The 12913-nt window shown below is 45.8% G+C and overlaps 1 protein-coding gene across 5 annotated transcripts in view; it reads left to right on the top strand.

Moving 5' to 3' along the window:
• Nucleotides 1–10821, top strand: part of TFAP2B (transcription factor AP-2 beta) — a 29189-nt gene extending 18368 nt beyond the window's left edge. For 2 of the 5 annotated variants that reach the window (XM_013973887.2, XM_018039253.1), the window contains 4 exons: nucleotides 892–1010; nucleotides 3113–3254; nucleotides 6145–6404; nucleotides 7449–10821. In XM_013973887.2, coding sequence (XP_013829341.1) covers nucleotides 892–1010; nucleotides 3113–3254; nucleotides 6145–6404; nucleotides 7449–7510 — 583 coding nt within the window. In that variant the 3' untranslated portion in view covers nucleotides 7511–10821. Of the gene's footprint in view, nucleotides 1–891; nucleotides 1011–3112; nucleotides 3255–6144; nucleotides 6784–7448 lie in introns of those variants that run through there. The other 3 variants (XM_005696407.3, XM_018039252.1, XM_013973886.2) reach the window with 2 other exon arrangements.

Raw genomic sequence — 12913 nt, 5'->3', positions numbered from 1 at the left:
AACTTTTCAAGTTAGCCTATCTTTGGAGTTGAAACTCCCCTTCTTCCCTAAAAGTGGCCGGGTGAACAGCACAGCAAAAGAAGTCAGAGTAGGTTTTTTCTTGTATTTTTAGCACATAAAGGGGGATCAACTGGGAAGAAGTAAGGGTGTGACCCACAGACTTTTTTCACTTTGAGTCCTTTTGCTCTGCTCTATTTTGTAGTTCAATTTCACATGAGTCCTTTGAGCTCTACAGTGTAGAAGTTTCTTTCAATCACCCCTAGGAATTGAGGGGGTGTGTGTATGAAACTTACTATGAGATTAAGTGAGATGATCAATATAAAGTGCTTATCATGCAACTAAACTCTCGTGCTAGTTTTACTGTTATTATGATTGCTAACATCATCATTAGTTTCATGTTTCAGTCTTCCTTCCCCTTTTAACCCAACTCCATTTTATTGTGACTCTTGACCTCTTACTCTCAAAGCCCACCTGTTTGAGGCTGAGCCTTCTCCTCTCTGAACCACCCAGTTCTTCCCATCTTTCGGCAAGGTTGTACTTGCCGGCTTTGGCTCACCTCTCTGGCTCCATGACCAGGAAAGAGCTGGGCTTATGCACGTGCAACTTCTACCTTCTCTGGACCCACAGCCTACATCCTAATTATTCCCATCTGGTGTCATTTTTTATTCTCATGAGATAAAAGAATGACTCAATTTTTTTTATGCTCTGTACTGCAGAAATTAAGCAAACCTCAGCAAACTATCAGCAAATAACCAAAAGGAAGAAAAAAAAAAAAGTGCTAACCTCAAGTTAAAACCTCTTCAAGCTCCACTGGGCTTTAGATTGCTAAATCTAAACTTTGTTTCGGGAGCACTCTGAGGTTAATCAGAATGTTAATTCTTGCAATTTCAGAGCCAAATCGAAAAATGGAGGGAGATCTTTGCGAGAAAGGCTAGAAAAAATCGGTTTGAATTTACCCGCTGGCAGACGCAAAGCAGCAAATGTCACGTTACTCACCTCCCTGGTGGAAGGTAAGCAAGACGTGTGGCCATTTCACGAAGTGGCAGAGTTTAACTGTTGGCTGAAAGCTGACATTTTACACGTTTCATGATTAACTGGAAATCATTGCAATTGTTGTGCCCTTATGAGTTGGATGTCAAGCGTTTGCTTGAAAAGTTCAAAGGTCTTTTTACTTAGAGGGAGTGGCAATTGTCCAGAGGCCAAGGGATGTGTGCACAGGTCCCTGCGCTCTGGAGAGTGCTCAGGTCTGGCCTCCAAGCCAGTGCAGGTGCCTCCAGGTGCAGGACATGGTACCTGAAACAACCTCTAACAAACTCAAGAATAACTGTAACCAGCAATCCCTTCTATACTCCTCTCCTTCCCAAATTTTACCTCCGAATCCTCAGTGGTAGTAAACACACTGTTGATTTGTGAAATTATTGTTGCATTCATGATCTCTAATGGTTATTTTAAAACTCATGTCACTTCCAGGGCCCCTATCTCCCGCTGATTACCTGGGATTTATTGAAATAGAGCTTCATAAGACCAGTGACCTAGGAGAAATACGGGTTGGGGATGAGGGGAGTGGGAGGGGCCAGTTAGGAAACATGGAGGGGAGTCATGTATGATCGTCAGTTGTAAATTTAAAGGCCCATACTTATAACAAGCACATTCTAGTTTGCTCATCATTTTGGGATTGGAGATGATATTTATGGTATGTAATAAACAGGACCTTCTCCAGAATCTAGAACAAGTGGATCTGCATTTGAATTTGTGGGTTGTGGAAGACACAGGAAATACAGCCAGAAGGGCCTGATAGAGGAAGTTGTAGAATCTTCTCTAGAGTCTAACATGTAGGTTTGGTTTTTTCTTCTATTTTTATGGGTACGATATTATGACATTCCTTCAGGGAGTTAGTTTTTGGAGCAGAGGATCTTAGAATATTTAGGCAGCAACCATAAAGTCATCACATTGACAGGCATTGCACTTTGCCATCTTTCAGGCAAAGTTGCCTGGCCCAAACTTATCCTCTAGAGGCAGAGGTGACCAAATTTCCAGACCACACTTATTAGTGGTTGCCTCTCAGCCTGGGGGTTTTACTTTTTGCCCTTTAGCATATTGCTAAAATCACAATCTTCGTTTTGAAAAGCAGTCAAGGTAATTTCAGCCCAAGACAGGGATTTGGGTGGAAAAGGAAAGGAACTGGAAAACCCACTGAAATGCCAATATTCCATTGGCAGTTTTCAGTGTTATGAGTTGTTGTAAGTTGGAAGTGTTTGGTTACTATGCTAATGATGATTAAAAGTAGTCATGCTCCTTACAAATAATGTGGCTATGGGATAATTCAGCACATCTCTTTTTTATGTTAAGATCTTCCCTTGAACCCCTAAGGCTGTGTTTTTAAAGGGTAATAATGCTTTATTCGAAAGGGGTTTCCACTAAATTGAGGAGTCTCTCCGCTGTCCAGGTTTTCTATAGCTGCTGTGTCATCTTTGTGCCGTAGAAAGTCCTTAACTAGGAGAATGATGGCAGGAACCTCTGAAGAGGAGAAACCTGAAACCTACCTAGCAGGAAACTGACAAGGAGAATAAATATTTCATTGCTGGATAGACACTGATCCATATATGATTTACATATTCTTTAGTATATGTGGACATAGGCACACAGGGATCTATATTTGTATGTATTAATTATAGGAAGATACAAAAGTTAGGAAGACTTAAATTTTATTTAAAGTAGGAGTTAACATGTTAGATGCTTAAAAAAAGGGTGGGGGGCAGATCTGGCTTGAATGTTCAGCACTGTCTGTCTAGGTGCAATTGCAGGGTGGCTTCCAAAAGTGGCCCACCTTTCCCTTAGGGCTGGGGTGTGGGAGACCCGAAACTATTCAGGGGATGCCTAGCTAGGATTTGACTGGAAGCGTGATCAGGGAGAGGCTGGAAGGAGCAGCAGGAATAGTTTGTTCCATTAACTTTAATCATGGCCTGAGAACCATGTTCATCTGGGCGTCTGTACCACCTTTGCTACTGCCCCCAAGACCTGTTTTGTGAACAATAACAATAGATCAGGAAACACCTCCTAATCTTGGGAAGGTCTTGGGTGCTGATTATTTCCTCTGCGGCTGTCTTTTCAGGAGAAGCTGTTCATTTAGCTCGGGATTTTGGGTATATTTGCGAAACGGAGTTTCCCGCCAAAGCTGTTTCTGAATATTTGAACCGGCAGCACACGGACCCCAGTGACCTGCACTCCCGGAAGAATATGCTGCTGGCCACCAAGTGAGTGTCCTAAACTCTTCCCTACTCCCATCCTGCGCAGCCACCTCATTTGGGAGGAGTCGGTGGGAGCTCCCAGCTCAGTGGCGAAAGCTTGCAGATTGCTGGTAGGGAGCCCTCCCAGCTCCACCCCGCTGTGCGTGCCCACCCCTCAGGGTTGATTAGGGGCTGTGTGTGTGCGTCAGTCTCCTCTGTTTCCGAGATTTTGAGAAGGATGGCTTTATTAATCGGAATCCAGGCTTTTTTAACAATTCACATCTCCAGCCCTGGGGGTGACAGGCAGACCTTTGCGGGGTGGGGGCCTTATTCCAGTTCTTCCTGCATCCCTGGATGCTTGTTTCTGCCCAGGTTGCACATCTTCCTGCCCTCCTCACACAGCCACGTGTGCTTGCTCAGGGTGTCTATATGTCAGCCACGTGTACCCATCTCTACCCTCAGCTCTAATTACTCTCTTTCCAACGTTGCTGTTTGGCATCTTCCACAGACGTAGAATTTACTACAACTCCAGAGGGGAAACTAGTAAATCTCTGGCTAAATTTAGGTCTAGAGCTCATTTGAACTTTTACAGTGGGTTTTCTATTTATTTGATTTACTCCTGTCTTTGGCTTCGATGTCATATTGCTGGTGTTTTATGGCCGGCTCAGGCCTTCAGTGGGCGGCGCTGCGTGCACCCGCACGTTTCTCTCGCAGGCGCGGCCCAAGCAGCGGCACTCATTTATTTAGTGCTCCAGGACGCGGTTTGTTCCGTTGACAGCGTAATTTAAAGAAATATATGGAAGGCTGAAAAATCATTTGCTCAAATTTGTCCAGATGTTTTTGAGACGTGATTGGAATTTGATTGCCCCTTTCCGCAGGGTCAAAAAATATTAATGTCCCAGAACTTTAATTGCTTACAGACCCCAGTTTGGGCTTTGAAGATTTAAAATGTTTGACTCTAAGCATTTGTTCTCCGCAGTTCAGAATTTCCTTTTTGGCACATTGGTAATGAGTACAAACTTCAGGAAAGCCTTTAACCATCCCTTCCAACGATCAAAACCTGGCACCCACCTCTTTTTAGAAGGTTTCCCTTGATGTACTAACTAGCAATATAATAGATCTTTGTCAGTAAATTGCCCTCCCACCCCTTGCCCTTGGTGGCTAGCGGCAGGGGAACTGTTTGGTGCTTTATAAAAGAGTAAAGGTACTTTGGGGAAAAACTAAAGCCAAACTGGATAAATTAGATAACAGGATTCCACAAACAACTCTGTGGTTTCCCTGAGGAGTGCTTGTGGCTTCTCTTAGGCCAGCATTTCTTAACCTGAGGTGAGCATCAGAATTGTCTGGGGAGCATTTCCAAGATAATTATTCGTGGACCTAGCCCCAGGCTCCCTGAATGGGTAACCCTAACCCTAACCCATTCAGGGAGGGTGAAGGTGTGAGTGGAGGCCTGGATGTGTTTGTTTGAACCCCACAGGTGATTCTGAGGAACTTCTGACTTAAGAAACTGCCCTATTTAGGTCAAAACTGTTACCTGTTTCTTCCTGGTTGGGATGATGTATGCCTGCATTTTGAACAGAGAAACCAGTGAGAGCATGCCTGGTAGTGTCTTCTACCCATCAGTCTTAAAACCAGAAGCCTTTTCTGGCTGTTGCAGGTGGGGGAGGAGGTGTTTTCCACTCCTTTGGCTGTTACTTCTCCTGGGAGTAATCCCCTTGGAATAGGTGCCCCAGAGTCATTCACATGAGCCTCCAGGCACTGGCCCTATTCATCTGTTGGCCAGGCCAGGTGTCACCAAGTGTCAGACCATCCCAGGGAGGCCTGGGGTTGGAGTTCTCTAGTTTTTCTTTTCTCACCATCCTGGAGACCAGGTGGAGGAAGGCTGACGGAAGCCTGCCAGTCTGTGAAAGGCTATGACCTTTGGGATGCCACGCCTCTGACCACAGCGAACCAAGCCTTTGGGCCTTCAGGGCTAAAATCCTTTTGTCCATCTCCTATATTAAAAATTTCTCAAGTAAGTTCAGTCCGTAGTTAGGCATGCAAGATTTCTCAGGCTGGGAGATTTGGGTGCCTTAAGGAATTAAAAACCTTCAACAAATAAAAATCTCCCCTCCCTGGAGTCTTAACCATCTAGCTTTAGTTTTATTTAAACAATGTGGGACTCCTTTTATATGGACAACAATCCTGTTGTACAAAGATCCTCCGTAGCCTACACTTTAAAAGAAAGGGGAAAAAAGGGGAGGTGGTGGTGGTGGGAATACCTCCCTTCACAAATACTGCAGGTAAACAGCTTTTTGCTTTGAATGGAATCAGCATTCTCTCCTGGAATAAACAGTTGCTTGCCCTGGGCCATGCACAGCTCCAGCAATCTGCTTCTGTGAGAGGGACAGGCTTGTGGCCCAGGGCTCTAAATCTTTCTGGGCTTTCTGAGCCTGATCGCCAAGAGGTTGGAGAGGCAGGAGAGAGGAGGGGGAAAGGGCTTTAAAGAGAACTGTCAAGTAAGAGCTAAAAATGACTGAATATTCCAAATCAAATGCTAAAAGCCTAAGGATTTTCCCAAAGCGGGGTTTATGCAATTTCCTGCATAATGAAGGGGTGGGGGTGGCGGGTGGCGGGGTGGGAAATGGGCAGGGGAGGGGGCTGCCGAAAAAGGCCAGGCTTTGGGATGGAAGGGGTGCCTCACCTCCCCACCCTCGCTTTCCTTCCAGTCCCAGCTGCTCGAGAAGGCCGGCCGAGCACTGGGAAAGGAAACAGAGCGGAATCGCCCGCATTAGCCTCGCTCCCCGGCTCTCCGGTGACCGGGCGCCTCTGGGCTTGTGTGAGCAGTCTCCTTTCTAATGCCAATGACAACGACACTGAGGGTGGTGTGTGTTTGTTTGTTATTGTGGTTGTTGTTCCTCTCCCGCCCCATTTACAGGCAACTTTGTAAAGAATTTACGGATCTGCTGGCTCAGGACCGGACTCCGATCGGGAACAGCCGGCCCAGCCCCATCCTGGAGCCGGGGATCCAGAGTTGCCTCACGCACTTCAGCCTCATCACGCATGGCTTCGGCGCCCCGGCCATTTGCGCCGCGCTCACGGCCCTGCAGAACTATCTCACCGAGGCGCTCAAAGGCATGGACAAGATGTTCTTGAACAACACCACCACTAACAGGCACACGTCTGGGGAAGGCCCAGGTAGTAAAACTGGCGACAAGGAGGAGAAACACAGGAAATGAAAAATTAAAAAAAAAGGAAAAATGTTTTAAATACAAAAGGAAAACAGAAACAAATTTTAATTTTAGCTTTAAAAATATTGGATTGGCTGTGGAAGAATTATATTAGGTAGATACACATACAATCAAAATTTTAAAAAACAAAACTAAATAACTTAAACAAACAAAACTGAGGCGTACCACGGAGCAACAGTATCGGTTCTCAGTGTCTATTTCAAGATACACTTGGAGACCACCGTCCGGATTTTCCACTTCGGTTCTTTCGAGCTTAGTAATACTGATAATAATAATAAAAACATGATTTTTTTTTCCCTTTGGAAAATAAACGTAAGACTAAACATGAGAAAACGCTAACTTATTGGAAGAAAATCGGAGAAACCTTGTGGTGTCAGTGCTTTGAGAGCTGGTTGACTGAGACGCACGAACTTTTCAAATTTTTAATATATTTTTAGGAAACTGGCAGTCCCCGCCTTTCCACCTCACCTCACCCCTCTCCCAGCCACCCTTTTCTACGTTGCCCTTCTTCCCTCTGGCTGTCACGGGAATCTTCTGGGATGAAAAGGCGTGTGGTTAGCCCCCAGGCACGGTGATTGCGGTCCCCTCGATGCCCCCGCCCCGCCCAGCGTCCTTAACTCACCGGTGCCCCAGCTCCCGGGCCGTTTGCATAATTAGGGAGGGCGAGGGCGGGCGGGGCGGGAGGCCCTCGGGGTCGCTGGCGGTGGCTGCAGCTCTGGGGCTGGCCGTCCGGCCGAGCGGAGGCTCCCGCAGCCGAGGAAAATCCGGACCAATAAGTTGATTCAGACTCATCATCAGTTGCTTTCAGAAACCTTACTAGTTCCCAGCCTTGCTGGCATCTGCCTACAGAGCATCTTGCATTTGTTATCCTATTTGTGTCATCTACCAATTTTAAGAACAATAGTAAAAGCAAAACACAATATGAATACGTTGATTTATGTAATTCCTTCGGAGGGGTATGTACCATTTCATTCTCTTCTGTTTTCCAAAGCTTTGCCCGCATGGTTTATGAGCTTCTTCAAAGAGGACTTGGGCTTCCTACACAATCTATAAGGTACAGAGAAAAAAAAATCCGATCCCTTTTTAATCAAAGCCTGTGTGTCAGAATTCTGCAGGTGCACTTCTTTAAAGAAGCTCAAAGGGAATAATTTAGAAAGTGGCCAATAAGAGATTGAAGCAGCTTTGAGTCTAGTAGTTAACAGATACTTCAACATGGAATTCCGGAGGAGTGGGGAGCAGCTAAGTGAATTTTAGGGGAGAGGAGTAAGGGTTCTTGGAGCCCAATATTTTAATATTACTGACTCGCCTTTAAAATGGATTCCATTTCCTTGAGCTCTTTGGCAATTTTGGGAAAAGCAGCAGCTTTGGGGGTGGTTGAGTGGTCCTGGGAAGAAGGGTGGTGCAAGCTCCTGTGTTTCAGCAGCAATTACTTTCTTAAAAGATGCTTTATAATGCCGCCCCCCCCCCAAGACATGCACTTGTTTTGACAATAATGGTAAAATAACGCAAAGTGAAAGGAGATGTACTTCAGCTTTGAATGTTACCGTCTGGATACACTGGGGCTATTCCCGGTGGATGAAGTCTCATGCACTTAATATCTCTCATTTCTGGCAGCCCAGCTCCTTTCTTGGGCTTTACCTGAGCATTATCATGAAATAAAATCTGAAATCCATTGTTCCCACCATCCCCAAAGCAGTGGGAAATCCCCAGGGGTATAAGTGGGTGAGATCTCTAAAATAGAATGTGAATGAACGCATCTCTTTAACCAAAGTAGGCATTAGGAGGTTTGCAGCATCTCTTGAAGATAAAGCTCCAGAGGTCTGTTCTGCAGAATTTACAGTTAGGACCCACTGGGACTCTTAGGCCGGCACCCCTGGGGCCTTGGCCTGGGGAGGGGGAAGGTTGAAGGGTGGGACTTAGGAACCTGATGAAAGTTTTGCGCTGACATGTTTATGGGGGAGGGAGTTAGGGACCTGGTTTTAGGTCATCAGGAGGGCCCAAGCAACGGTTGATGTCAGACCCCAGTCCATCCACTGTCAGCTCCTTTGAGGACTTCTGGATGTGCAGGGCCCAGACATAGATGAGTTGATACGAGTACAAAGGTCGGGAGCTAGACTTCATGGAGCGTGTAGATGCTCCATCCCTTCCTAGCTTAGAAGCCTGCGCCTTTGTCCGAGGGCCTGGCCGCTTGCATAAGACGTATTCTGATTGCCAAAGGCAGAAAGGAGAAACTGCACTGAAAACCATCGTCTCCTTTCCTTGCAGGGCAACGCGCCCCACGCGTGTGACGTGCGAGAGACGCGATGGATGCGCCTTGCTCTTACTGTGCAGGTCCCGAGAGCGTGGGGGCCACTCGCGCCCAGTCGTGTTGAGGACATAGAATCAGCCGCTGGAGGGGCCGCGGGCCGCGCGGGCCCTTCCCGCTCTCGGTCTCACCCTAAGGGCTAAGGCGACCGAGAAAGCCCGGTGCTCCAGTAGGTAATGGGGCGGCGCCCCGAGGGCTGCAGGCTAGAGGGGTCTCAGTGCTGCTCGAGCCCCTAACTGCCAGCGGCTGCCAGGGGCGCCTGCTCCCCGAGGGCGAGTGGCCTAGAAATGTCCAGGGGATCGGAAGCTTCCCCCGCCTTTGCCAGGATGAAAACTCTCCACCCTCAGGCTCCTAAAGGCGGGTCATGGGTAGGAATTGTCTTACTGGGCTGCGCAGCCTCGTTCGTCGCCCCTTCGCCCCTCTCAGTGCGCGTTCCTCCCGCCCGGGCTGAACAGAGCCCTTGGCATCCCTTCCCTGCAACTCCCCACCCCACCCCACACACACGTGGATAGAGCTCACTGCCCCCTTTCCCTCCCTCATTTCTCCTTTCATGTATGACTCCCGCCTCCTTGCTTTCGTTAGGCCTGCTACGTTTATCTGATAATTGAGTTATTAAAAGATTTGGTTTCCTTGGGCCCATAAATCAATAAACAGTGGGATTAACGCAAGGCTTTGTCTTTTAAGTCAAGGGAAACGTTTAAAACAAGCCCCTTTGAGCCTTGTTTTCAAACTAAACAGGTGAGTCGCAGCTCTCCCCTGCACCCCTGCCCTCTTAAGACACTGTATCCAAACCTCTTAAGTGCCCTGTCCCAAAGTAAGAGCTAAAGGTAGGAAGGAAGAGTCAGGATATGGCAGCGCTGCCTTCACACTTTTCACTCTGTAAGTTCCTTTGGAGGTTCTAAAGGTTTTCTGACCAGTCTGTCCAATCCTGCCTCCTCTTATATGTATGGTGGCTCTCCTGGGAGGAGGAGAGAGAGAGAGAAAAGAAGGGCTGTTTTGAGTGAGGATTTCATCATCCAAGTGATCGTTAACTTCTCTCCCAAACTGGGAAGGTAATTTTCTCCCTCGCAGTTAGCTTGCATTTTCTTTTCCTTCTCTCTGACACCGCATCCTTAGCTTTCTCCACTTTCAAAGTTTCAAAGACATGGCTGTTTTATTTTCTTTGGCCAAGGAAACCACTTTCTCTCAAGCAATTATTTTAGATCCTATGAAAACTTTGTTCGAATGGAAATCCTGAAACCCCCAACTTATCTACACGCTGTTCCTCCGGTACAAAGCCTTACCTAAAAGGGCAATTCATTCCTACTTAGCGTGTTTATAGACAACTTGTCATCACATCTGATATTCTGTATGCATAATACATTATGTGGAAAGGAAATAAACTTAAACCATCTGATGTTGCCTCAAGAGCCCAGTGTTTCCCCCCCTCCTGTGCCGATGTATGTTAAATTATAGGGTTAAAAAAAATAACAAAATTCGTTTTGTTTTCTTTTAAAAAGTAGAATGAACACCATTCTTGAAATGCCAAAATCGACTCCTCGGTTGAGTTGGTCTCTCACTCACTAACGTTTTTGACACACAATCGAGAAATATCAATCTATTGACTCTTCAGGAGAAGAGCTCTGGAGGGTATCCATGTTAAGTTTGTATATATTTATTTATGCTTAATTTAATGGGAATGTGTAAATATGGCGAGCCAAGTAGTTTGGGATTATTTATCTGTGAATCTATACCTCTGTGAATGGGTGGTTAAAAAAAAAAAAAAAACCGCTTGACCCTAGGTAGAATCCTCTCTGAATTTTTCTGTTCTTTATAGACAAGCTGTTATGGTAATGGGTAGAAATTGGTTTATTGTCCAGTGTTGATCTGATTTACATAAATAAAAGATTGTTGTGTTTTTGTTGTGTTTTCATCTTCAGTTTCTTGAACATACTGTTTAATTCTACAGACAGAAAGAGTATAGCCAAGGTTTCCTTTTTGTCCCCCACTCCATCATATAAACACAGGCAGTGTTTTTCTTACAATAAATACAATAAATTTTGCTTCTCAGAAAAATGGACACTTTTGTTTTCACTAGAAGGTGTTTTTGACTTTTTAAAATTCCAAATTGACACTATTCTCTATTTTTCACCGAATTTGCAATAAAAACTCTTGTTAGTTGCATCTCTTGGCTTATTTTGCCCTTTAAAAAAATCAAGTTGTCAAATTATTTACTTTCTAGATAACTAAAAGACTCTGTGTCCCAGGCACTATGGATCTCTGGGTCCAAGTCAAAGAAGGTGCTCCCCTCTTGTTGCGAGTGAGATGGCATTCTGGCATGATGTTCTTTGAAGGAGATGGTGTAAGAAAGTAGCCCACCAGACCAGAGCTCCTGTGCCTTACACCTTGGGATCTGGGGAAGTTAACTGGCTCATGTCAGGACTGAATCCCACCCTGACCTCACCAGCAGTGCCAGGCCCTCCGTAAATAAGTGAGGAAAAGCTCCCTTGACCAGAGGAGGAAACAGGGTTCCTACCTTAGGCTCAGAGGATGACCAGAGAAGCCAGAGCATTTCTCATTTGGGTTAATGGGCTGCAGTAATCAAACATCTTCTCAATCTGTATTTCATCCCAAGGCTTGGTGTCTTCCCTAAGGCTAGGAAAGTAAATTTGTCCAAGCTGTTGCACACTTTGGACCAGTCACTGTTTCTCTCTGGACCTCAAAGTCTCTATCTGTAAAGTTCCTTTCCAACATTGTCTAGGTTTAATTATAGACAGCAGGAACAACAACATGTATATATATTTAAGGGTAACTAGCAAAGTTAAACCTAGGTAACTGGTAAACCCAGATTAGGACAGTGCTTCGCATATAGTTGGTACTCAGGTAATTAATAATATGCCTTCTATATCAATTTTCTGTTTTTCAGATGACTCATTCCCACTTGGACTTCCCTATAGGGAAAGACAGAAGGGACAATGGAATCTGCTTTCTGTGAGATTTTCCACTTCTTGACTTCCTTACTAATTAAAAAAGGGGGGTTATCCTGGCTAGAACTATAAATGACTGAATCAAGAAAGAGAAGGAAAGTAGAAGGAATTTCAAAAAAAAAAGCGTGATTAAGAGGGCCTGCAATGCATTTATCTAGAAAGAAAATAGGTGTATGCCTTTGTCTCTGCCTCAGGTATACTGAGTTTCGTTTTCTTTTGCTTTCTTGGCCAGCGAAGGGTTGGTTACTACTGGGAATTCACAAAGGGAGTGATGAGTAATTTCCATATCCTACCGCAAACTTACCTACTGAAGGGTTAACACCAGCTCTGGAGAAACAGACCGGCCATCTATTATTCCATAGGTAAATTCCAGATCATCCTCTCTTCCCACCACCATAAGACAATCACCTTTACTAGGCAAAACTCAAAGTCCTGAGGGGCCTGAATGTGTGGAAAGAACTGGAAGAAAGGGAAGAGGTAGGCAGCCAAAGAGCCTTGCCTAACAAAAATGGCCCTGGGCTGCTAGTTACAGCTCCTCCTCCCGTGCTTTTGTTACTGCCTTAACCAGGCCGCGGAAGTAGTAAGGAAAGAAGGGAAACTGGAATCGCTAGGCCGTGGACCCTGATCACGGGCCCTGCGGGGGTCCTGAGTGACCTTGAAGGAGGTTTCTCTGCCGCCCCCAGCCTGCCTGGAGGCAGCCATCCCGGGTGCGAGGCTTCCAGTGCCCCCGAAGTCAGCCTGCTCGCCCGCCCGCATTAAAGGCTTATATGGGCCCATTAAAAATAATGCTAGGAGGAAGAAGAACCGATTATTTTTTTTAATGCGGCCACGTTCTTTCTCTTCATTTGCAAAAAAGTCCCATGGGGGTCCTTCCCCAGGGACCGCAGGCACCAGCGCTTAAAGCCACCACGGATAGGACGTGTAATCTTCTTGGGGGCGCTCATGACTCCCAACGAAGGCTGCCTTCCACGAATGACTTCGAAGGCGGTTACCTGTCACGTCGAAGCCTCAGAAATTAAACGTGCGGCTCAGAAGTCCATTAATTTTAGCTTCCCATTAATCTATTTATAAGTGAGCCAGCGCTGGCTCTATAAATACAGTCCTATAAAATTGAACGCCTTCCCATAAATCTTCTACGTTGTTTATTTACATGTATTCTCTCGTCCTCCAACAAGCCTCGTTTCA

The sequence above is a fragment of the Capra hircus genome, chromosome 23 (assembly GCF_001704415.2).
Source record: "Capra hircus breed San Clemente chromosome 23, ASM170441v1, whole genome shotgun sequence".
Taxonomy (NCBI): domain Eukaryota; kingdom Metazoa; phylum Chordata; class Mammalia; order Artiodactyla; family Bovidae; genus Capra; species Capra hircus.
Note: the sequence above shows the minus strand (reverse complement) of the source record. Positions and strands in the feature narration are given on the sequence as shown.